Source organism: Triturus cristatus, chromosome 7, assembly GCF_964204655.1.
Source record: "Triturus cristatus chromosome 7, aTriCri1.1, whole genome shotgun sequence".
In the NCBI taxonomy this organism is placed as follows: Eukaryota; Metazoa; Chordata; class Amphibia; order Caudata; family Salamandridae; genus Triturus; species Triturus cristatus.
In genome coordinates, this window is record NC_140590.1 from 737,967,674 (window position 1) to 737,994,578 (window position 26,905).

Sequence of the window (26,905 nt, forward strand, 5' to 3'; positions counted from 1 at the left end):
GAGGAATAATAAGTGCCCATCTTCAAAAATAAGTGCTGGTGGGCTCCACTTGCAACCACCAGCTCAAATTAAGCACTGGTGACAGAGCACCTAATATAATATCAACTTACAGGATACAGACAGAGTAAACTGTGCATTATTGAGGTCAAATTGCTTGTGATAGAGGTGGACGAGGGTACGCAACAACCCCTTCTAAACAGGGTATAGAAGGAATTTAACGAAACTTAGAGGAATTAGGGCTTATTTACAAGCCCCTTGCGTCACAGGTACGTCACTTTTTCTCATATTAAAAGTGAAGTGCCGGAGGCGCAAGGGGCTTGAAAATAAGCCCACAGGAATCTGATCTAACATTACAGATAATCGACTCTACACAAACACAATAGACATGAGGCTCGTAAACAGCGTAAAGCATAATGGCAGCTGGTGATCATGGCAGGGGCTTAGTTTAGTTGTGAGATTCTTGCGGTGCAAATCTTAAACTTCCCAACTAAAAATACAGTGGGCTATCAGGTGGATGACCAAGGTTTGGGATGGAGCCTTTCCATGAGGAACAGGGTTGGTACTGATTTGCATTAGGTGGGCCTCTGTCTAGAGTGGCACAGTGGGTGAGGAACAGTGGATTGGAATGCTACCCAAGCGATTGCCACTGGTTAGACTATTTGCACGCATTCATTCCATCACCTTTTGGGTGTATAATTGCCCATAGTATGCCTGGAAACCAGAGACTGGCTCAGCTTTCTAATCCTACTACTGCTGTTTGAGAATACGGAAAAGTAGTAAATTTGCACCCTTTAAAGGAGTACTTCTATAGGTGCATATTTACACGACTGTTGGTAAACCAGAATATATATATATATCGAAGGCACATCGCCGAAACACGTAGACAGTTTGTATCCCCTACCTTGGTGATGGAATAAATTATAAAAGAATTTAAATCTGCTTTGAGTCCTGATTGGGGTGCTGTGGATGCCTGCTGCTGCCGGACGGGTAGTTTGGTGATTTCCTGAATATATATATATATATATATATATATATATATATATATATATATATATATATATATATATACTGCTGCAAAGTACAGCACTCGCGGGAAACTGATCACCCAGTTTTTATTGGGTTTAAAACAACACAAAAAGACGCGTTTCGGCAACTGCCTTTGTCAATTTCACACGGCAGCCAGAGACAGCGTTATTTAAATCAATATCATGACATTCATTGCTTGTTTGAGTTGAGGTTGAAAACAAACAAAGGACTTGGGAGATGGACATAGAAATCATTTTGGCCATCTTAAAACATGCATTATTCAATCATTATGCAGGTTTATACAGCTGAGTAAATCCTAACATCTGTGCATATGTACAAATATATACAAATATACAGAGAATTAATTAATGGAAATCATGCCCTGTATGGGCTGAAGCTGTCCAAAAGTCCATTGTTCAAATTTGACATATAAATCAAAAAAGTATATGTTTATTAACACAATTCCGCCCTGAATGGGCTAGCCAATGCCTTGCCCCTGCAGGACAGTGTAACCTCATTAAGCATATAATCAATAATAATATGCTGTTTCTAACTCAACCACATGAGCTGAATAAAGCACAAAGACATTTTTTTTTAACTTTACCTGACAACAATGATGCAGGGAGACTACCACAGATGAAGTCAGAAATGTTAATCAAGGAGTTATAAACCACAAAATTATTATTATTATTATTATTTTTTTTTTCAGGTTAATGGTTCAATTGCCCCACTACCTATTCTATTCACATCGTGTCAGGGTTAATAACAATTCCAGAATCCTCTACTGAGTTTTCCTATTATTTTCAAAATATTTACAGTCCTTTACAGATGTACAGCTAGGTCCTCACCACTGTTGAGTCCTTGAGGTATTTTAGTCTGTATATCAATTATATATCTGGACTCAAGTCTCCGGAGTTTGAGTAATCTATCTCCTCCTCGGATACTTGCTGGTACATGGTCTAGACAGAAGTAGCGTAACAGGTCCCTGTTGCTACTGTGATGACTTTCGAAATGGCGAACCACCGGATAATGTACATCCTTCGTAGCAATGGCTCGCAAATGTTCCAATATCCTTATTTTGGTAGGATGTATAGTGCTACCAATGTACCTCAGTCCACATGGACAAACTAAACAGTACACCGTGTGGGTGGTGTTGCAATTCATTAACTTTTCAATTTTCTTAGGGTTCCTTACACCTGGCACATCATATGACAAGACCTTGTTGCTGTTTTTGCACGTCTTGCATTTTTTGCAAGGGTGAAAGCCTTTTATTTGGCCAAAACGTGAGTCCCTTTTTCGTGAGGAATAGTGACTCTGGACCAGATGATCGTGTTGAGATCTGGCCTTTCTGAATGACATTTGGGGTGATCTGGCCAGATCCTCTCCTATAACTGGATCCGATTTAAGAATATGCCAGTTCTTCCTCAGTATTTGTCTTAGGTCATTGTGATTGCTAGAGTAGTTGGTAATCATTCTACAATCTGTACTCTGGCATAGTGTGGCTCGCTCTTTCCTCTGTTTAGTTCTTGGTAACCCACATACCCGTTCCGTTCTATCCTTGGTGTCAACCTTATGCCTGGCACTCTACAGGGTTACCGCTGAGTATCCTTGTGTGTGGAATCTAGCTGCACTCTCATCTGCTGCTGCTTGAATGTCACATTGTCAGGTACAGTTCCTCTTAATCCTCAGCAGCTCGCCATACGGAATGCTATGAATTAGTTTATCCATATGGCAGCTGCTGGAATGTAAGACGGAATTACATGCCGTCGTTTTTCTGTGAAGAACTGTACATAATCTCCCATCAGAAACAAAGACTTGTAAATCCAAAATGTTTACAGAGATCTTACTTATCTCACCACTAAACTTTAGATTGAGATCATTCATGTTCAGAATCTTGACATAATCTTTGGCTGACTCTTCTGTACCGTTATAGATGATAAATAAGTCATCTATGTATCGGTTCCAACTAACCAATTTATTGGTCCATACTTCATTGGCATCCGACCAGGCCAGACGCTTCTCCCACCAGCCTACAAAAAGATTCGCATTGCTGGGGGCGAAGCAGGTGCCCGTGGCCATGTCTTGTGTCTCGCTGAACAATTGCTCCTAAAAAAGGAAAATGTTATTGGTTAGGAAATACTCAACAAATTCCAGAATCCTACGGTTGTGGTCCATATATTTCAAGGAACGTCCTTTCAAAAAGTACTCAATGGCTTCCAGGTCCTTCTCATGTTGAATACTAGTGTAAAGGCTTGAAATGTCTAGGGTGATCATAACAAAATCTGATTCCCAGGTAATGCCTTCTATTCTTTTTAAAAAGTCTTTAGTGTCCTGAATGTAAGAGGTCAGTTCAATCACAAAGTTAAACAAAAAGAAATCTATGTAAGTGGATATATTTTCAGTTATTGCTCCCTTCGAGGGCACTATGGGACGCCATGGGGGGTTCACATTGTCCTTGTGTAGCTTAGGGAGGTGATAACAAGTCGGGATGACTGGGTGTTTACAATTCAGAAATTTATATTCATTGTCGTCCAACATACCTTTGTATTTCCATTTGCTTATCAGCTGTCCATAAGTTTCAATGCTACTAGAGTATTCTTTCATGGAGATACGTCTGTAATTGGACGTGTCGTTGAGTTGTTTCAATGCTTCCTTGCAGTAGTATTCAGAGGTTAGCAAGACTACGTTCCCCCCTTTATCTGAGGGTTTACAGACAATTGTGTGATCTCCTTGTAGATTCTTAATTGCCTTTCTTTGTTGCTGCGTTATGTTATTGATGTCATTGTGCTCTACTCTTGATCGGAGTTTCATCAGACCTTTAATCACCTGGTCCGTGAACAGATCAATGGCGTTGTGTGGCATCTGGGGGACAAATTTGGAAGCTGGTTTGAAGGGACTCTTCGGGCTTTCTTGTAATATAACCGCACTATCAATGCCATGTGCGGTGTTGAAGTTCATATTTGCAGCCTGTGTGGACGTCATGCCCTCCATTTGTAACTCCTCCAGGATTGCCACTGTGCTAAGATCATGACTGGTCAGGAGATCCATTCCTGCACTTGGAAACTCTCTTAGGCCAATGGAATTCCTGGGGCCTTGCAACTTGAAGAATTTCCGCAGTTTAACCTTCCTAGCAAATTTAAAGAGATCAATTCTCGTTTGAGTGTACTCCAGTTTTTTTGATGGACAGAATGATCAGCCCAGTTGCAGGACTGACTTCTCATCATCCGTTAGAATTCTGGGCGTGAGATTCACAATAGTTAAATTGTCTGCGTCGTTTATAGACATCTGGCTCCCTGCTTGCTCCTTGTTATTCTTGGCGATGCGTTGCTGGCACTTGTGCCAGCCTCCTCTTCTCGTCCACCTCGTCGAGTGTTTCTTTTTATCGGTTCTGGGGGCTTGCCTCTGTGTATGTATATATATATATATTCACTTAAAAAACCATAGGTTTCACACATGTTATATTTAGCTGGGCATTTTCCTCATGAAAAACCAATGAAATTCCCCCGTTATAGTTAGTGCAGGCAACTATAACTCACGCGACCGTAATCCGCTGCTGATGACGTCAGATATTACATCACTGTACTTACACATTTATATACCCTTGTCTTCTTCCTTTTTTTTTAGCTATACATATATATATTTTTTTTTTTCAGAAAGACACATATGTCATCAGTGATGTAATATCTGACGTCATCAGCAGCGGATTACGCTGAAACAAACATAGTTGCATGGTTGCGTTTCATAGATGATTTGTTTGTGGTATGGAAGGGGCCCGAACAGGACGCACATGAGTTTGTTACTAAAATCAACACTAATGATCTCAACCTTAAATTTACCTATGATATAAGTAGAGAGGCTATAACATTCTTGGATACAAAAATCTACATTACCCCCACTGGTCTCGCCACAACTTTATTCAGAAAACCGACAGCGGGCAATTCGATATTGCACGCGTCTAGTGCCCACCCCCCCCCCACTTGATTCATAGTATCCCCTACGGGGAAATGTTAAGAATCAAAAGAATTTGCAGTGCAGAGAATGACATGCAAACAAAACAGGAAGAGTGTAAAAACAGATTCCTGCAACGGGGTTATAAGAACAATGTAGTAGAAGCGGCAATTCTTAAATCTAGATCTAAAGCGAGACAGGACCTGCTACAATATAAATCTCAGGCCGATAATGGGGTGAAGAACAAAAAGAAGGAACCTATCAGACTCATTCTGGGTTACAGTAGACAAGAAGGACAAATTAGAGCCATAATCAGACGCAATTGGCCAATACTCAGAGGGGACCCTGTTATAGGGGGAGCCTTACCCAATAAACCATCTATTACATTTAGAAAAACGATGTCTATGGGTAACACTCTGGTCAAGAATAACCCTGAGCTAGCTGAACTCAATACCTGGCTAGCCCCCAGAACAGGTTTTTATAAATGCGCCCAATGTAAGGCATGCCAATACGGGGTTAACACCAAATCTTACCAAACGGCATTTAGCTCCAAAAAACGACCCATATTGAAATATTTGTCCTGCAAAACTGAATTTGCTGTCTACGCACTCACATGTAGTTGCAATTTAACTTACATAGGCAGCACCAAGCTACCAGTACATAAAAGAATTCTGCAACACATGCGAGCCATAACTAACAAAGACCCCAGCTACCCTGTTGCCAGGCACTTTAAGGAACAGCATCAAAGCACTTTAAATATCATGTGTTGGATGCAGTGCCCTTTACCAAGAGGGGAGGCAACAGAGAAAGAAACCTTCGGCGCTTAGAGACTAGATTTATTTTGGAAATGGACACTAAGCACCCTGGGGGTTTAAATGTTTGTGAGGATTTACACACATATTTATGAGACATAACCCTCACATAACTTAGTAGGATTTCTTACATTGAGTCATTACATTACTCTCCACTTAATCCATTAGTGAATCATTATTAGTCTCACACACAATCCTCAAGTGCTACCCTGTTGAGTATATGTTGTATCATGGTTAGAAGTTTACATGTAGATTTTATGATCACATTTTAGGAGTAATTTTAGCTAATTTATTGATACAAATTTTTTAGGTTGAAATGATTTTATAATGGTTTTATAATTCATTATGTGGGAATCAACCTATTGCTTTGTTCAATGATTACCTATGGATTTTATTATTTCCATTTATTCCATTTCTGTGTAACTCAACTGCGTGATGGTTTTGTCATCCTACCTCCGTGTTTTGGCATTTATGCCATATATTTATCTACATACACATATATATTAATATGTGTATTATGCGCACTCTCTTTTGCACACAAGCACCTTTTTGCACATATTATTTTTTAACACATTTGCACATTATATATATAGTAAAAAACGAAAAACAAAACAAAATATAGTTCAAATTGGGATCTCGATTTTAGAATCAATTATATTATGGGGACAGTTCTCTTTTTATGCACTTAGACACTTTATATATAGAACTTTACATGGTTGCCGTACGAAAGTTTGAGATGATGGTATCAGGAATATGCCTAGGGGTCAAGATGTATGTATACAGAGATCCCCATCCGCCCTCACAAAACAGTTGAGGAATAGAAAATAGGGTATATTATGCTAAATAGGATTGACCTAATGAAATAACATTATTTTATATATTCTAAATCCTATTATTTTAATCATGTGAATTTATTCCATGTATTTTTAAGTCATAAGATTACCCTATACTAGGCATGTATTCCTTGCTCTCATCGGTCATACAATATTTGGAGGCATTTAAGCCCTAAAGTGTATTTTGTTTGTATTTTCATGCAATGCTATGTATAAATGTAGCGCTTTCCAAAGGCAGTAACTCTTCCATGTTTACACATTTTTGATTGTTTGCACTATTTAAAGGGATATGCCGCCCATGCGCTGTTGTGTGAACAAGGTCGGAGTTTCCCGACCGAAACGCGTCATGGCGACATGGTGGTGAGCTAAATAAATCATTTCGACGAATTTGGGTCTGCTCTTGTTTTCCGTCGTCACGAAGGAGTTCAAACAAGGATCATTGAATATATATATATATATATATATATATATATATATATATTCTACTGGCGGTCACCAGTAGATAGTTTAGTTACAACCTAGTTTCCATAGGAAATCTCAAAATTCTATTTTGAATAACTTTGGCGCCGGTTGACGAATCCTCGCGAAATTTTCAAAACTAATGGGGCGCTCCGTTCAGCTCCTACCCTGAAAGTCTCGGGGTGATTCGTCAAGCGGGGGCCGAGAAAAAGGGGGGTCCCAAAACGCGTTTTCCCCATGCATTTTTCCATAGGACCTTTAGTCGCAGCTACAGCCCGAACGGCTGAACAGAATTACGTGAAATTTGGCAGAGAGGTAGCCATAAGGTCAAGGAAGTGCCTTTTGCAGGTCTGGTGTAAATCTGTTCAGTATTTCCTGAGAAAATAGCATTTAAAAGCATATCAATATCTAGACGCGCGCACCGTGCTCGCACTGTGCGCGCACCCTGCCGTGTGCGAGCGCAATTCTGATTGGTTGTTAGATGTTGGTAAACATTCGAATCGGTCTAAACCAGGAAGTGTCGCCTGCCATTTTGTCTCTCGCAGTCTGAGGGGGTGAAAAAAAAAGGTGGAGAACGTGAAAAGGGGGCAGAGTGGACAGTTCCTGACCCCCTAGCCTTGGTCAGGGGGTAATAGAAGGACCCCCAAGGGCGGAATTTTTTTTTTTTTTTTTTTAAATCGCGAGGTGCGCGCACGTTGCGTGCATGGCGAACCGTGGGTGCTCGGTGCGCGAAGCGCACCTAGCGCCCACAGCGTGCGCACGGTGCGCGTAGGGTGAAAAACCTGAAATTTTTTTTTTTTAATAAATACATAACTTAGCATTTAAAAAACCGTACAAATTCACTGAAAAAACTATAGGTTTCACACTCATTATAGTTAGGAATTAGCATTTAAAATACCTTGCAAATTCACTTAAAAAAACCATAGGTTTCACACATGTTATAGTTAGCTGGACATTTCCCTCGTAAAAAAACAATGAAATTCCCCCGTTATAGTTAGTGCAGGCAACTATAACTCACTATATATACACGCTCCAGGTTGCCCTTGCAATGAGCAGCACTCTGAACCGGCGTATTGATACAAGGCCTTAATTCAGGTACAAACATCGCCTCCCACACGATCAGGATAACAGCCATCACATCCTATATTGCCTGACGCGTTTCAAAGGTATGTCCTTCTTCCTCAGAGGCTGGATGGATCAGGTTTGTGCGTGCCTCACCTCCTTTCCCAATTTGTTTGAATTCCACGCCCCCAGATGGGCTAGTTCTATGACGCAGTGGAGCATTATGGGAGATGTGGTTTGATGATCGCACTTCTTTCTGTCCTTAAAAAGATACAACTCCACCAATGGACCTCGTGCGGCAGTGTCCGTTTTCAATCCAACGCCGGTAATCTACAATTGGTTCCATATATGTAGAACCTGCGGCCCCCTTCTCATCTCGAGGTGGTGCGCGCTCGACGGCTGGGCTGCTGCAAATATGAAAGCTCCAGGTTGCCCTTGCAATGAGCAGCACTCTGAACCGGCGTATTGACACAATGCCTTTATTCAGGTACAAACATCGCCTCCCACACGATCAGGATAACAGCCATCACATCCTATATTGCCTGACGCGTTTCAAAGGTATGTCCTTCTTCCTCAGAGGCTGGATGGATCAGGTTTGTGCGTGCCTCACCTCCTTTCCCAATTTATTTGAATTCCACGCCCCCAGATGGGCTGGTCCTATGACGCAGTGGAGCATTATGGGAGATGTGGTTTGATGATCGCACTTCTTTCTGTCCTTAAAAAGATACAAGTCCACCAATGGACCTCGTGCGTCAGTGTCCGTTTTCAATCCAACGCCGGTAATCCACAATTGGTTCCATATATGTAGAACCTGCGGCCCCCTTCTCATCTCGAGGTGGTGCGCGCTCGACGGCTGGGCTGCTGCCAAATATGAAAGCTCCAGGTTGCCCTTGCAATGAGCAGCACTCTGAACCGGCGTATTGACACAATGCCTTTATTCAGGTACAAACATCGCCTCCCACACGATCAGGATAACAGCCATCACATCCTATATTGCCTGACGCGTTTCAAAGGTATGTCCTTCTTCCTCAGAGGCTGGATGGATCAGGTTCGTGCGTGCCTCACCTCCTTTCCCAATTTTTTTGAATTCCACGCCCCCAGATGGGCTGGTCCTATGATGCAGTGGAACATTATGTGAGATGTGGTTTGATGATCGCACTTCTTTCTGTCCTTAAAAAGATACAAGTCCACCAATGGAGCTCGTGCGGCAGTGTCCGTTTTCAATCCAACGCCGGTAATCCACAATTGGTTCCATATATGTAGAATCTGCGGCCCCCTTCTTATCTCGAGGTGGTGCGCGCTCGACGGCTGGGCTGCCGCCAAATATGAAAGCTCCAAGTTGCCCTTGCAATGAGCAGCACTCTGAACCGGCGTATTGACACAAGGCCTTTATTCAGGTACAAACATCGCCTCCCACACGATCAGGATAACAGCCATCACATCCTATATTGCCTGACGCGTTTCAAAGGTATGTCCTTCTTCCTCAGAGGCTGGATGGATCAGGTTCGTGCGTGCCTCACCTCCTTTCCCAATTTATTTGAATTCCACGCCCCCAGATGGGCTGGTCCTATGACGCAGTGGAGCATTATGGGAGATGTGGTTTGATGATCGCACTTCTTTCTGTCCTTAAAAAGATACAAGTCCACCAATGGACCTCGTGCGGCAGTGTCCGTTTTCAATCCAACGCCGGTAATCCACAATTGGTTCCATATATGTAGAACCTGCGGCCCCCTTCTTATCTCGAGGTGGTGCGCACTCGACGGCTGGGCTGCCGCCAAATATGAAATCTCCAGGTTGCCCTTGCAATGAGCAGCACTCTGAACCGGCGTATTGACACAAGGCCTTTATTCAGGTACAAACATCGCCTCCCACACGATCAGGATAACAGCCATCACATCCTATATTGCCTGACGCGTTTCAAAGGTATGTCCTTCTTCCTCAGAGGCTGGATGGATCAGGTTCGTGCGTGCCTCACCTCCTTTCCCAATTTATTTGAATTCCACGCCCCCAGATGGGCTGGTCCTATGATGCAGTGGAGCATTATGGGAGATGTGGTTTGATGATCGCACTTCGTTCTGTCCTTAAAAAGATACAAGTCCACCAATGGACCTCGTGCGGCAGTGTCCGTTTTCAATCCAACGCCGGTAATCCACAATTGGTTCCATATATGTAGAACCTGCGGCCCCCTTCTTATCTCGAGGTGGTGCGCGCTCGACGGCTGGGCTGTGATGGCTGTTATCCTGATCGTGTGGGAGGCGATGTTTGTACCTGAATAAAGGCCTTGTGTCAATACGCCGGTTCAGAGAGCTGCTCACTGCAAGGGCAACCTGGAGCTTTCATATATATTTTTATATATATATATATATATATATATATATATATATATATATATATATATATATCAACAACAGGGTTCGCTGATTTTCCTGCCGCTTTCCTGGCGGCGGGCTCGAGCGAGGTAGCGATCCTCCTGTATATATATATATATATATACATATATATATATATATATACATATATATATATATATATAATCTACTGGCGGTCGCCAGTAGATAGTTATAGTTAGGACCGTGTTTCCATAGGAAATCTCAAAATTCTATTTTGAATATCTTTGGCGCCGGTTGACGAATCTTTGCGAAATTTTCAAAACTAATGGGGCGCTCCGCTCAGCTCTTACCCTGAAAGTCTCGGGGGGATTCGTCAAGCGGGGGCCGAGAAAAAAGGGGGGTCCCAAAACGCGTTTTCCCCATGCATTTTCCCATTGGACTTTAAGTCGAAGTTACAGCCCGAACGGCTGAACAGAATTACTTGAAATTTGGCAAAGAGGTAGTCCACAGGTCAGGGATGTGCCTTTTGCATATATGGAGTCAATCTGTTCAGTAGTTTCTGAGAAAATTGCAGTTAAAAGCACATACAGATCTATAGCCGCGCACCGTGCGCGCACCCTAACGTGCGCGAGCGTAATTCTGATTGGTGGTTACATGTCAGTCAATGTTCGAATCGGTCAAAATCAGGAAGTGTCGGCCGCCATTTTGTTTGTTTTCAGTGCGAGAGTGGAAAAGGAAGGTGGCGAACGTGAAAAGGGGACAGGGTAGAGAGTTCCTGACCCCCTAGCCTTTGTCAGGGGGTCCCTGAAGGACCCCAAAGACAGAAAAAAACAATAAAACATTTTTTTTTTTTAAATCGCGGGGGTGCGCGCACCGTGCGAGCACGGTAAAAAACCTTAAAAAAAATAAAAAAATGTAATCCTTAGTTTATTGTAAATTAAATATACAAAAAAAATAATAATACATAAATAACTTAGCATTTAAAAAAACGTACAAATTCACTGAAAAAACCATAGGTTTCACACACGTTATAGTTAGGAATTAGCATTTAAAAAACCTTGCAAATTCACTTAAAAACCATAGGTTTCACACATGTTATAGTTAGGTGGATATTTCACTCGTAAAAAACCAATGAAATTCCCCCGTTATAGTTAGTTCAGATAACTATAACTCGCGCGACCGCCACTCTATCACAAGGATGATGTCATCAGTGATGTCAAGAGTGATGCCACTGACCATGTCATGAGTGATGTAATATGTGACGTCCTGAGCAGAGGATTGCGGGCGCGCGAGTTATAGTTATCTGAACTAACTATAACGGGGGAATTTCATTTTGTTTTTTTACGAGTGAAATATCCACCTAACTATAACATGTGTGAAACCTATGGTTTTTTAAGTGAATATATATATATATATAATATATATATTATCCAAGCTTTGGTCAGACAACTAAAAAGACATTGGACACTCTGGGTAACGAGATGTAATTAATTTTATTTTCCAATCTTAACGCACTGATGCATTTTGGCAGAAGCTTTTCTCAAAGTGCTAACAATCCATCTTGCTTTTCCCCCAATCAAATACGTGCAAATCACTAAGAACATAAAAGAAGTACTTTTTACAATACCTTAAAGCAACCCTTCTCCAATTATGCAACACCATGTGCGAATTTCACTAAGGAGTAAATAATAAATTCATCAATATTACACAAAGGTTCCTTCTTTCTCTCTCTATAACAGCAGGTATATTTCGAAAAATAATAATAATCTTTTTTCCGCAGAAGACCTAAAAATATGTATAAAAATATAAATATATGTGTATTTTCAGAAAATATCATCCATCACCTCTTATAAATACATAGCATGCACGCTGGGAGAGAGTATAGAAGACCTTAGATGGAGATTATAATTGAAGACTAGAAAACAGCTCTTCCAAATTACTTTTGATATTTATTTATATATATTGATATGAAGTTTCTGCTCCAAAAGGTTAAAACTTTTAAAGATCTTAGTGATATGAGCACAATGAGAAAAATTGACATAGACCTGGCAATCCAAGATTGCATTTGGGGAGTTTCACCCCTCAAACATCCCCTCCAGAAGCCATGCCCCTGCCCACCCCTCCTAGGCATGGTAATTCTCCTTGGGGAGTCATGACTACAGTCATGTACAACTCAATAGCCTGGAGTCCATGCCCCAGAATTACTTATTTTAAATTCATTTTCACTGCACACACTCTTCTTCATCTCTGCTACAACAATCCTTGAAGGTAGAGTTGTCAAATTTGTGTATGTAGGCAGGGCTTCATGTTTCCTGTCCTCGCCTTTCACAAATCATTTTATCATGTGACTGATGGCCCCATCTACTAAGTTTGAGTCGCTAATAGAGGTGGGTGCACCAGCAAATGAATAGGGCAAGCTGAGTGAACTAATAGTCAAGTCAGCAGTCATACATACCCTAAATGTGACCTAGGTTCCTACTATATATGGAGCAACATTATCGACTATAAAATGAAACATAAGATGTGTTTGTACAGTGAACAACCTGCACTCAAGTATTTAAAAGTGCTTGCATATGTGATGATATAAAAAACAGAGGCTCTGTAAAATAAAATGTTTGCCAGGGCTCCCATAATTTGGACAAGCACGGAAGCCAGTATTGATTCTAGGTTATGTGGGTTCACGTTTTCAAATTCAGCCACCAAATATAAATCTCTGTCTCTTTCTCTACTGTTTTACTTCAAGGCTCACTGTTTTCTCTTTTATTCTGACACAGACATAGCAGACCCGACTCGAACCCTCATAGACAACTACTAACCCAAGCATGCATTTATTTGGGGGGTGTCACACTCTTACTCACTCACATTCTCTCCCTCATACCCACTCCCTCTCACATTCCCTATCATCCTTACTCACTGTAGCTCACACTCTCACTTACTCTTTATCGCCCCTACTCTCGCCCATTCACTATTACACATGCACAAACATGCTCATGCTCACTGGTTCTCACTTACAAACATCCTCTCCCTTCCACACTCACTGACTCTGGGCCCTGGTTCAATGGCACCTGCTGAACCATTGATAGCTACAGCCCTAACTCCCTTCCACATCCTCTCACAATCACTCACTCCTTCTAACACACACACACACACACACACTCCTTTACACACTACCTCACTCTCACTTATACACTCTTTCAAATGCAGATTCTCACTTTCATTGACACTCTCAAACACGCACACAGTCACTCAATCTCATTCACTCTGTCACACCCACAAATACATACACACATGAACAGAGAAACAATATTTTAATCGGTTTTTTAAAAACTTACTTCGCTTCCTTTGCTGGCAACTCAGAGGCTCCATGGCAGAAGCAGAGCAGGAATCTGGTGTTGGACATTAGGAACAGTAAGCCATGATTCCCAATGAGGAGCTCGAGCAGCAAGGCCTGGTCTGAAAAGTGGAAGAGCCATCTCAGTCCCTCTACCAGCTTCTTGATTGAACTGGAAGCCCAGCTCCAAAGAAGCTGGGAACATGCTTGGGACCCTGCCACTGCTGCACTGTGTGGCTCCTTTTGGCCTCAGGGATGCACTGATATGCACCCAGCCTGACATTTTAGCACATACTCGGCTGCTTGAGGCAAGCACAGTATGTCTGCTACATAAAATGGATTGCGCCTGTGTGAGGAGATCGTAGTTGGGCTACGCCCTTCACGTGAGCAATGCAGTCAAAGATGGACAGTGCTGTGTTCTCAGACAACACTCTGTAGCTGGATCTTGCCTCAGTCACCCTCCTCTTCCTGTCATCAGGGTCCTGGAGACAAGACAGAGAGGACTGACCTGAGCACTGGCAGTGTTAATGAAACCTGGCAGTGGACAGCCCTGTTATCATAAACACTGCACAGTTAAATCATTAGCAGCAGAGGAAAGAGGCATAAGGTGGCAAGTCTCAGGCGGTAGGGCTGCTCCCTGAAGCCCCTGATAAGGAGCCTCCACTGCAGCATTGCTTGAACAGGGCACCCCAACTGCATCCTATATGGAACAGAGAAGACCTGGCTGATGTCTGTATATCTGGAGCCCCGTGCATACAGACAAATGCAAATCTGAAAAGAGAAAGGACTCGCAAGTGTAAGCTTTGTGTATATTAGATGCCCAGACTCAAGGATTACTACAGGGGTACCCAAAGACCAAACACCTAAAACAATAATAACAAAACAACTCAAATCACAATGGGCAGTAGCTCAATCTCAGATAGGGATTAAGGTTCAGATTAGCAGCACACCATTCACTCAAGCAATCACCAACGCAAGTGTACAGAGGAGCTGCAGTCATTACACACGCAGAAAGAAAGTAAACAAGGAAAAGGACACCAAGAGCCAGTAGACTTCGGATGGTAATTTCTATTCCAACTATGCCCCCAGCTACGGATAAACCCTTAGAGAAGTGCATAACAGCTGGCAAGTCCTTCACCAAGCATGAGCAGAGCAGACTTCCTGGTAAACAATGAGCAAGTGAGGAACATTAAAAGGAGTGCACAACAAGCAGTTATCCTCTGCCTGGTTTGGGTCAGGAAAAGCAGTTCATGGAAAGCAGGTGCAAGAGAAAAGTTTTTCCGTAAATAAGAGATCAGACGTTCTTTGTGAGACCCACCCACCCTCACAAAGAACCAAGAAGCCCTCCAAGTTGGTTCCTGGGTTCTTCTTACACGCTCATGTGATTCATGTTTACGTTTCTGGGCTTTATTTCATTTATAGAAATATTTCAACGCATAGCAATCTGTCAAGACTGCAGCTTGATCTGAGTTCAATGTCTGGATGATAATATTTGGTTTTAAGTCCCTGGTCCTTCTGAAACCAGATATTGCGTCTTGGTTGGATCCCATCAAAGCATACAGTCTCTACCCTGCATCACGAGACTCATACCTGGAGTGTTGGAACCCTGTGTTAACACAAGCAGAGGCTTCAAAGCGCGGTCCGCTTGGGTCTGACTGGTTGCACCACAGTAGCGCGAGTGGGTCCTTGTGCGATGGTGTGCTTACTCGTGTTAGTATAACCTCGTGTGGCTTTGGAGGTGTCTTTGTCAGATGTCTGCGCGTACCTGTGAAATGTACTAGTCCCGATTTGTTCTAAGGTACTATGTTTGTGACATGTGCAATCCTATGTGACTATCTCTTTGTGCAGTATGCGTTTGTGGCACGTGCTTGTGTTTGTGGCATTGTGAGATATGATTGCCTAGGTTTACTCATATGTCTACTCCCTCCTTGCTCCTCTTTGTAGTAATGGGAGGTTCTGCTTGTTTTCTTTCCCTGTCTAGTAACGGGCTTTCCTTACCCAGCAGCAGGGACTACAGTCGCGTACAGAGGGGCACACCTACGAGGACGTGGCCGTGCTGTGTACAACACGTTCAGGGCAGCACCTCCGCCACCCCCCATCCCCACCTATGGGACGTGAGTATGGTGCACAATGCCGAGGATACCTCCGTTCTTTAGTGTGACTGAAGTCTGGAACCTTCTAGTGCAAACCTTCCCAGTCTGCATGCAGCTGTATTCGAATTCCCTGTGCATGTACCTGGGTCTTGTATTTCACAAACGTTCGCCGGTGCTCCCATGGGTGGGAGTTATTCAGGTAACAAAATAACATTTGTCTCACACGAGTTAATGGGAGGCTGAGCGTGGGTTCGAGTGCACGTGGGTCACTGCGCAGCATGTATGTCAGTAAATGAATGTTCGTGTGTGTGTGTTTGTTTGTTTGTGGGTGATTGTGCCAGGGTTTATGTGCATTAGTAAAAATGACTGATCGTGTCTGTGTCTCAGTGACTGCACTGTTGTACGCGTCAGAGAATGACTTCTATGTTGTGTGTACTTGGGTGAGTCTGTGATGCATTGTGTGTGGCTGAGTGACTGTGCCATAGAGAGTGTGTATGTGTGTGCTCATGTACAGACTGTGCTGTGGAGTGTGTATCATATCATTGAGTGATTCCGCCATTGATAACATTACTTTATTACCATTTCATTTATTGTGCTTTCTGCCCATCAGTGTGGAGGGGCGATGCTCCTCCGCACCTATAAAGGAACCGCCACTGAGTGAAGGGTTGTGCTGAGAAGTGTGCATGTGTCTAGTTTTTGATCACTGATTTCAGTGAGATAGGTGAGTTTCTGAGTGACTGTTCCTTAATTGGTATAATTGAGTCACTGTGCCTTGGTATATGAAGCATTCACTGACTGTGACATAGTTTGTGTGTATCATCAACATCAGTGTTGCAGTTTATGTGTAAGTGTACCAAGGAGTGCATGAGTGACAGTGGATGTCAAGCTGTGTATGTGTGTGCATGTTGTATGTGCCAGTGTGTCAGTCAGTGTATTTTTGTGCCACTTTAAGTGTAGTGAGCAGCAGTGTGTGAGTGCCAGAGAGTGTCAAGCTGGTGACTTTCTTGATGCAATTGTCCATGGGTAGCTGTGTGGCAAAAGACGCATTTGTCCGCCGGTGACTGTGCTAGTGCGTGTAATAAGATAACTCGACATGTCAAGGGCTGGATTCTGAGCTCTTGAATCGTTCTTCCAGTGAGACTGGGCAACTCCTTCCGGTGGCCACAGTGGCATGGAGTGCTAGAAACTCACTGAACAACTGTTACCTTCCAGGATGATCCCCTGATGGAAGGAAGAAGGCAAAATGATAGAAAGAGACCTTCCTGCTGGAGTAGGATTAGCAGAGACTACTTCAAAGTCACAGACCTCTTTCTCTAAAGAGTAAGTCAATCAAGCCTAGAGAGGAAAAAACTATAGAAAAGTTATAGGGTCAAAAGAGAACTATTGGGCGATAAACAGGATGAAAAGTGCTCCAAAAGCATTGCAGCGCACCTTTGCCCCACTGGCTGCTTCTTACATACTCTACAGACTGGAAGTTATTCCAAGATTCTTGTCATCCATCTTGGATTCGGGTAGGTGAAAGGAGAAGAACTACACTGCTGCCATCTTGAGTAGGTCTAAGAAAAATGAGACTGTGCCCCAAGTTCCTGTAAAGCATGCTGTGAAGAATACATGTAGGCAGAGAAGAATGGTAGATAGTATATCAGAATCTTGGGCAAAACATTTAAATTTGCCAGACAGCAGAATAGGAGCACAGACGCAGGCCCGCACTGTGGAAAACAGCCGACTCGTTGAGCCACTGTCCAGGTACGGACAAAGCACTACAGGCACCACAGGTCTTAAGAGTGTTCTGGGAGAGGTTCTGGGTGAGTTTTAGGAGAGGGCACAACAGTACCAAGGTTTTTTGCATTTGCACATCATATATCTGGATATCTGGTTATCAAAGACTGGTTGGTATCTATACGAGTGTGAGTATGATCGACAGTCACGGTATTGGTTTGTCTGCCAGTGACTATGTCAGTATGTTAGTGACTGGTTGTGCTAACGTGTGTGTTGTAGTACACTGTGCTAGAGTGTGACTGTCATAGGATGATCTCCAGGGGCTATTCATGCATGTCATTGGTTGGTTGTGCCCAGAGTGTGTCATTTAATGTTTGTAACAGTGAATGTCTGGGATTGTATCTTAATATGTCTCACTTATTGAGTGTTAGGATATTGATGTGACTTTATCATGCTGCTTGTCTGTAAGTGTGAGACAGTGTCTGTGTGGGAATTTGTCCTTGGGGAGTGACTGCCTAAGCGTGTAGGTGTTAATGGATGATTGGAGGGAAGGACAGATCCATAGGTGTCTCTATGGCTTGAGGATGGGAGGTTGCTCCTGGAATGTTGTCGGTGGAAGAGCTATTGGTGAAGAGAAAGAGCAAGAAACCAAATGTTTGCCCTCCTTTCTTTCAATGATTGCTACCTCGCTCCACGCCATCAGGGCACTAAGTTTCCAGGTCTACACTAATGTAAAAGCTTGTAATTAGGTGTGTCATTCTCATTGGTTCAGTGGCGGCGACCCATGGCTTACGATTTCCAGTGACCATTGTTATCAAATGAAAAGTCAGAACGGGAACATGGTGTCCTGGTGGCAGGGAACTAAGTTGTATCCCTAAGTGAGGGAGCTTTGATGGGCGGACATCCTTAAAATGGTGATCACTGTTGGGGACACTGTCACAATTTGTGCTGGTCATCGTACCCTGAATGTATCTAGAAGAAGCCTTGAAGAAAGTGTGACCCAAAACATCACCAATCACAGTAGGGTTCGACAACCATTTGCCTTGAAACTTATTCTTAAATGTTTCTTATTACAACGAGGGGCCAGCAGAAGAAAAAACTAAGTGTTTCAGTCCGTGTACATCCACTCCTGTTCAAATAGAAGTAAGCAGCCCTCCTGATTGGACAGAGCTCCTGCCAGGCACAGGACCTTCCCCCAAATACCCGATTTCATCTGGAACACTATGCAGAGCTCTGGGTGAATCCTAGCCGTAAAAGGCATGGTTTTGGTGACCACCCCTCTCCCACCATTGTATTAATCCCTTCCTTAACACTCTCAGGCCTGGAAAGAAATTAGAATACAGCTTTCTGAAAACCCCTTAATCCACATTACCGGACTCTAATCTCAGCTGTTCTACAATATTTCCACTGGCTGCCCATGGCACTTGGGAAGTCAGAGGGGATATACCCTCCATTAATCCATGACGGAGCACAAAATGTAGGGAATGTGCAAGGCATCCTGTGTTAAACCCTCTGCAGTCTCCAGTCAGAAACAAGTGTTGCAAACCCTAAAGAGGTGCTGCTCCCAGGAAGCACCATGGCAACTTGGTCTTCAACCACCGCTTGGCTGCATTCTTGCCTATGTTGGTGGATGACGTAGACCCAGCTCTTATGGCCTAGGATGTGGCCTAGCACAGGCACAGAAGGAGAGAGATCTCTCTTACAGATCCTGAGTGCGACCCAAAGTAACTTTTATTACAAGTTCAGATGTCTACAGCTGGCTGGCTTAATGCCAGCTTCACTGGCCAGTCTGGGGTACCTGACTAGCAGAATCTGTCTTGAACATACTTTGGTCCTCATTATAATATTATAACATTCCATGTTATCCAAAAAGGCAATAGTATACCCAGTAAAAACCAAGACTGCAGGTGTATCATAGCAGTATCATTTTGAGTTCCACACCTCTCTGTAGGGACTAACACTGTACTGCTGCAGGTTTTGCAAGGTGTGAACATTCAGAAAGTTATGCTTTTTTCATGCACAAATTTTACTAGGTTTTGAGCTGGTCAAATTATAGCGGTAAAAATACCACTGGGACCCAGGGGAAACGGTAATGCCTGCACATCTTCGAAACGCGATTCATGCCTAAACTCCTGTTTGCACCCAATGAGGTCCTTGGATGTTTTTTAAAGAGTATTCTTCTGACGCCTTTTCCTCTTCTCACCCTTTCCACTGGTTTGATGACTGAGATGTGTTCATCTGAATATTTTAATGGGGTGATTGTAATTTATATTTGATTCTAGAATTAAGTTTATGTTATCTATATTTATATTACGTTCTCTCTATTTTTAGTGGTATTTAATTATTAAATGTTATTGTCTCATACCCATGTGTTCCGGAATGGACCTTAAATTATTTTTTGTCAACAGTGTATGGATTTGTGCTTCTCATTTCCTTCAAGCTATAGATCCTCAGGAAGTTTTGTCCACCCATGCTTGTGACTATCTCCATTGAGAGTAATGTGGAAACAAGATTAGTAAAAAATAATGATAATAATAATAATAATAATAAGCAAGCATTGGCAAAAACCAATTGGTCTCACCTATGGGACCACGTGGCTTTGCCAATGGTTTTTAGGTCTCGGCTCGAAGGCTGCGCTTGCGTAGTCTCGATCCGAGATTTAATGACTTGGAGAAGAGGGGCTTGAACCCACCCCTCTTCTCCCCTGTTCTCCATTGGCTGGCCTCTTGAATGCTGGCCAGCCATTGGAGAAGAGGTCCGTCATTCCGATTAGGCCCCGTCCTTTTCGGATCGGGGGGCGTGTTTTTTGCAGAAAGTCTAATTATCTCCTCCAGCCAATGGCAAGAGGAGATAAAAGCAAAACACGCCCCCGAATCCGAAAACGCCACTGCGTTTCTCAGAGGCATTTCTGCTCTGCCTCGGAGAAAGGCAGTGGTGTGCTTGCCTTTTGCTCTGCCTTGTTTTTGCCTTGATCTGTTTGACTTCTAAGAACTTCCTTTTCACGCCCACAGGTAAAGCTGCTCCGACGCCGCTCTCGCTCTCAACTGGGTGGATAAATGCAAGGGGGCCGCAGGTGTCCCAGCAGGGGCCTAGACAGAGCTCTATGAACGCGGCAGGCCCGTCCTTGAATGCCCCCAGTGGAGACCAGCCTTCACGGGACCCCCGCGCCCTCCCCCGCTGCATGACAATGGCTTCCTGCGCAGCCCTTAACAAGCCAAATGTCTGCATTTAAACACGTACATTTCAAACGTTTCCGGCAGGGAATATTGGGGGTTGCAGCTTTGGAAATGTTTCAGAATTGCAGATAAGTGGGGTGGGGTTTATTTGTTGGCAAAATTGCAGTAAAATGAGTGGCCCAGTCTGGCGATCTCCAAAGATTTGCTATCGGTTGGTCGTACACAGTTTGTGAAAGAGATAAGATTCCAGCGAGTACACTGCTTGTTGTGTAGTGAGCCTGTCTCTCCCCAGGGTTTGCCCTGTTCTCCCCCTCCCCTGCCCCTGTGGCCCCTCCTCCGGGGCTAAGCCGGCTGTCTCTCCTCCCCCAGAGCGGTCCCTCCCCCTCCTCGCCCCCGCTCCCGTATCAGGTTTACGGAAAAGCGGAGTCAGAGGAGCTCAGGAGTGCGAGAGACATCCGAGGGGGGAGAGACCCCCAGAGAGAGATACGCGGGGGTAAACACTTAGGAGAGAGACCACCTTCTCTCTGAGGGACACCCTGAGTGTGAGAGAGACGAGGGGTCTCTGCCCAGAAATTCAAGACCCCTGAACAAAGTTCGGACATCCGACGAGAGAGAGGACGGACGAGACCCCTGGGGAGAAAGAGAGGGAGAGAGAGACCGCGGAGGTGAGAGAGACCGCAAGAGAAGCCCACGCTCCAGAGGAGACAGACATATCGAAGCATATCTTGGAGTTCGACTGAGGGCAGGTGCGACCCCTGCGGCGAGAGAGACCTACACCCATGTGCAACCTCTAAAACTGAGGTGAGGCCTTAAGGCGCTATACACCTGCAGCCAGAGGCATTGGAAGATGGGGAGAGACCGCTCGAAGAAGAGACAGTCCAAGGAAGAGTTAGCCTGAGGAAGAGACATCCCTGGGGGAGACAACTCGACCGAGAGACAGCCTGAGGAAGAGACAGCCCGAAAGAGAGACAGCTCGAACGAGAGACAGCCTGAGGAGGAGACAGGGGGAGAGACAACTCGAACGAGAGACTGCTGGGGGAGAGACAGTCCAAAGGAGAGACACCCAGGGCAGAGACAGCTCGAACGAGAGCTTGCTGAAGGATGATTGACCCTGGGAGAGCCCCGGCCGGAGGATGAGACAGACCCCGCCTCCGAGGAGCTCCCGAGACACCGCCGCCGAGCCCCGGGGCCCAGGGGCGAGACAAGCGGGGAGACCCCCGAGGAGGATGTTCTCCCGGGGCTCCAAGAGACGCACCTCGGGCAGACAAGGGGTGAGTGTGGCTGGGGCCGGGGGTGGCAGAGGCTGATATGGGGTAGTAGGGGCTGTAGGAGCAGGGCCGCGCGTGACGTCACTGGGTTAGCGGTGGGAGTGGAGGCTTCAGTGAGCTGCACTCACCCAGGGCACTGGAGTTCTGCAGCTGCTGCTTTGTCCACGTTATGTTATGTTTACGATGCTCCATAAAGCGCACGCAGACGGTTTCTTGGCGCTAAGCCACATAAATGTACATTTGCCGCACTGGTGACTGGTCACATAACCTACAATCAGCTGCATAATTAAGATTTCAACACAAACTTGTTTCTAGTACGCAGGTAACCAGGAGTTGGCCTAACGGCTAGGGCGCTAGGCCGGGGAACTGGGTTCAAGTCTCGGCAATGACGCTGAACCTCCTGTGATTCTGGGCAAATCACTTAATCTCCCCGTGCCTAACAAAACAATGAATGTGTGTCCTCATGTAACGCAACGGGTGCTTGTGTAAAGCGCTCCGATGCCTGATTGGATTCGGGTCAAGATCGCGCTATATAACAAGCATTTACAATGCAATGGTCTCGGCATTGGTAAAATTAGAGCTATTGGCATTGCTCATGACATTATTTTTGTTTATGTTTTTGTTTTTAAAACATTTAAAGAAACGACATTGTCATGAGCAATGCCAATAGCTCTAACTTTAACAATGCCGAGACCGTTGCATTGTAAATGCTTGTTAGTGATGCTGCACAGCATGGCTGAAAAGGGAAAAAAGCATATGTCATCTTGTAGGCATGCGCACCATACATGCATGTGCCGACAAAATGATACTGGCACATATTTTCTTTCTATTTACCCATCCGAGTTGTATCTTTTAATTTTTTTTTAAAATGAGCATGAAAGCATTTTTTTCTTTTATAACCGGGTGGGGAGAAGCAACAATGAGAGCGGTGAAGGTGGATGGATAGCGTGGGTGGGGAGATGCAACATGGAGGAATGGGGTGGATGCAACACAGAAGACATGGGTGTTGGTACGTGACATGGAAGGCACCAATGGGTTAAGCAACTCTGAGGACGAGGGTAGGGGCAGAAACACAGAGGGCGTGGGGGAAGTACACAACTTCGGCGTGAGAAAGCAACATGGAGCTGGGGGGAGAAACACATAGGCGAGAAGACTTGCAAGGACAACAGCACGCTGAAGGGAAAACATAGGGGGAGACAGCTGGAAAATACATGCACTCTCAAGTAAAGCTTAACCAAAAAGAGTAGAGCACGAAAATTAATTAACGTATAGAAACAACTAATGATGCCATGAACCAGAAGAGGGACACACACAGCAAGAGGAAGGAAAGCACACACAAGATAACAAATTAAAAGCAAGCAAATGAGAGACAATAAAGCCAACCAATGGTAAGTATTGGGTGAGCTCACTTGTAAGGCGAAAATTACCTAAAGAGTAATCACAGCCTCCACGCCCCCCCCCCCACCCACCCAACTGCCTTAGTACTTCATGCACATAGGCATTTGTGGGCCATTTGTGACACAGATGGTCCTTACGACGTGGAGCAATCCATCTGCTTACCTGGCCACCATGCTAGTCACTCAGGTTATAAAACTCATATTTCACTAACACCAGAGATCACAAGAGAAAACAAGTTTTGTTTCAACTTAGTAAATGGCCATGCACTAAGACAATTCAAAGAGCATAGGAAAGAAGAGCGGCATCTGGCACAGATGGCATGGTTGATTTTGCTGTAAGGGGGTGATTTTGAGATGGCGGTGGTGCATTTCATGATACTCTGGGTGACGAAAGCTGGAGGAGGTGGAGCATGATGGAGTGGATTTCATTTTTGCAGTGGTTGCCTCATATAAAGGAAGTGTCTTTGGTTAGGAGAGTGCTTTCAGATGCAGAGCTGTCTCTGGGTATCTACTAAAATGTATCCTTCTCTCTTTTCCTTAGCGTTGTTTATCAGGACGGTTTTTATGGAGCAGAAATTTATGTAAGTTCCCTTCAACAAATATTGTCTTTTTATGTTTTAAAAACGTTATCACAAATGCCACTAATGGGCATTTCTGGTGGGACTGGAACTGCAGTTTAAGTCCAAAGCTGCAAAACCTTTCCTAGCAATGCCGATTCCTGTCACACGCAACTAGCGCAGACCTTGAGGAGTATTCATTTAGGGATCTTACCCCATTTACAACAGCTTAGCCTTCCAGCAATGGTTGCAACTGCAATGGTGAGTTTGTTCTAGTAATGTCCTTTGTTCAGGCTCGACTTTGCAAGAATGGGTATAATCATGAGATTTCCCACCGGGCCACTGACTGTGAACAGTCCCCAGGGCTAGAACAGAGGCAGGGGTCAGTCACTTGCCTGACATGTGACTGATATCTCTGCCAGAGGTACCCACGGCCCTGATTGCTGGGGTCTGAGGTGAACTAGTCTGGATCCATCTGGATCATTCTTTAGAGCTCCCACTGGCAGGGATATGGGGTTATATTCAGGTGCTAAGATACCAACTGAGGCCATTTAAATTTACTGTGCAATTTCTAGGATTCTAGGAGTCATGCTGAGTCCTGTATATTTGTGTCAGAATTCATTGTTGGAAGCATTTATATTCACACAATAACTGTAGGATTGACACTTGGGGTAATTTATATTTACACAGTGACTGTAGGATTCACACTGGGTGCAATTTGTAATTAAACTGGGATCTGGAATTCACACTGTGTTCTGTATATTGATTTGTTTGGATTCTTGCTTGCAAACATTCATATTTGCACAGTGACCCTGGGATTCACACTGGGGTAATTTATATTTACACAGTGACCATGGGATTCACACTGAGGTAATTTATATTTACACAATGACCCTGGGATTCACACTGGGGTAATTTATATTTACACAATGACCCTGGGATTCACACTGGGGTAATTTATATTTACACAATGACCCTGGGATTCACACTGGGGGTAATTTATATTTACACAATGACCGTGGGATTCACACTGGGGTAATGTATATTTACACAATGACCCTGGGATTCACACTGGGGGTAATTTGTATTTTCACTGGGATTATAGGATTCATGCTCTGTGTCCTGAGCATTGATGTGTTAGGGTTCTTGCCTGCAATCATTTATATTTACTCAAGGATCTTAGGATTCTCATTTGAGGCCATTTATACTTACACTGGCACTCATGGGTTTAATCCCCATGTATTTTCGTGTTCGCTTCCATAATTGGAACACAACGATCCTATGATATACATAGGGGTCATTGGTATTTACACAACGATCCTAGGATATACATGGGGTCATTCGTGTTTACACAATGATCCTAAGATGTACACGGGGTCATTGGTATTTACACAACGATTCTAGGAGCTACGCGGGGTCATTGGTATTTACACAACGATCCTAGGATATGCACGGGGTCATTGGTAGTTACACAACGATCCTAGGATGTACACAGGGGTCATTGGTATTTACACAACGATCCTAGGATATACACGGGATCATTGGTATTTACACAATGATCATAGGATATACATGGGGTCATTCGTGTTTACACAATGATCCTAAGATGTACACGGGGTCATTGGTATTTACACAACGATTCTAGGAGCTACGCGGGGTCATTGGTATTTACACAACGATCCTAGGATATGCACGGGGTCATTGGTAGTTACACAACGATCCTAGGATGTACACAGGGGTCATTGGTATTTACACAACGATCCTAGGATATACACGGGATCATTGTTATTTACACAACGATCCTAGGATATACACAGGGTCATTGTTATTTACACAACGATCCTAGGATATACACGCGGGTTATTGGTATTTACACAACGATCCTAGGATATACACAGGGGCATTGGTATTCACACCAGGATCCTAGGATATACACAGGGGTCATTGGTATTTACACAACGATCCTAGGATATACACATGGGTCATTGGTATTTACACAACGATCCTAGGATATACACGGGGGTCATTTATATTTACACAACGATCCTAGAATGTACACAGGGGTCATTGGTATTCACACAACGTTCCTAGGATATACACGGGCCATTGGTATTCACACAACGATCCTAGGATATACAAGAGGGTCATTGTTATTCACACAACGATCCTAGGATATTCATGGGGGTCATATTTATTTCCACTTGGATTCCTGGACCTGCCTAGGGTGTCATATCAATATATATTAAGCTTCATTCGGATGCCTACGGATATCCTCTGACCTCATGCTTGGTGATTAGGGTATATTCTGGGGCCCCGGTGGTTATGGTGGGGAACCTATGGGCCTGTAGCAGGATCCTAAGCAGTAGGCCTGTCAGTTGCTGGAATAGAGTTAGGCAGCAGTGATCTGGTAGCGGGCTCGAAAGATGGAACAAAGTGTACACATAAGAAAAGGTGAACATGTGACATGGATGGAGTATGGAAAGCAGAAAGATCAGAGATACCTTGCAGCTTTGTCATGACGCATAAACAGATTCTCTTGTTTTAACCCAGGGCGGGTATGCAGCGTACAGGTACGCTCAGCCAGTAGCAGCGGCAGCGGCGGCAGCAGCGGCAGCATACAGCGACAGGTAAGACGGCGGCCATAGAGTGTTGGCTTGGCAGGGAATGTGTGCAAGAGTAGAGAATGTGCAGGACGAAGAGCTTGGATTGTGCTTGAGATGCCAAAGGGAATATGCATAAGATGTGGCGTGGATTGTGCTAGAGATGTAAAAAGACACAAGATGCACAGCAAATGTATGCAAGACGTAGCAGGGAATGTGTGCAAGAAGAAATGGAGTGTGGCAGGAAATGTCTTCCTGTAAGGTGTCAGGAGTGCAAACAGTGGCAGGTTTTTA

The 26,905-nt window shown here is 44.1% G+C and overlaps 1 protein-coding gene across 7 annotated transcripts in view; it reads left to right on the forward strand.

The window, feature by feature from the left end:
- RBFOX3 (RNA binding fox-1 homolog 3) overlaps positions 1–26,905 on the forward strand; it is a 2,040,484-nt gene that overhangs the window by 1,965,654 nt on the left and 47,925 nt on the right. For all 7 annotated transcript variants that reach the window (XM_085617449.1, XM_085617452.1, XM_085617453.1 and 4 more), the window contains 3 exons: positions 15,783–15,915; positions 23,996–24,035; positions 26,562–26,638. In XM_085617449.1, coding sequence (XP_085473575.1) covers positions 15,783–15,915; positions 23,996–24,035; positions 26,562–26,638 — 250 coding nt within the window. The remainder of the gene's footprint in view (positions 1–15,782; positions 15,916–23,995; positions 24,036–26,561; positions 26,639–26,905) is intronic.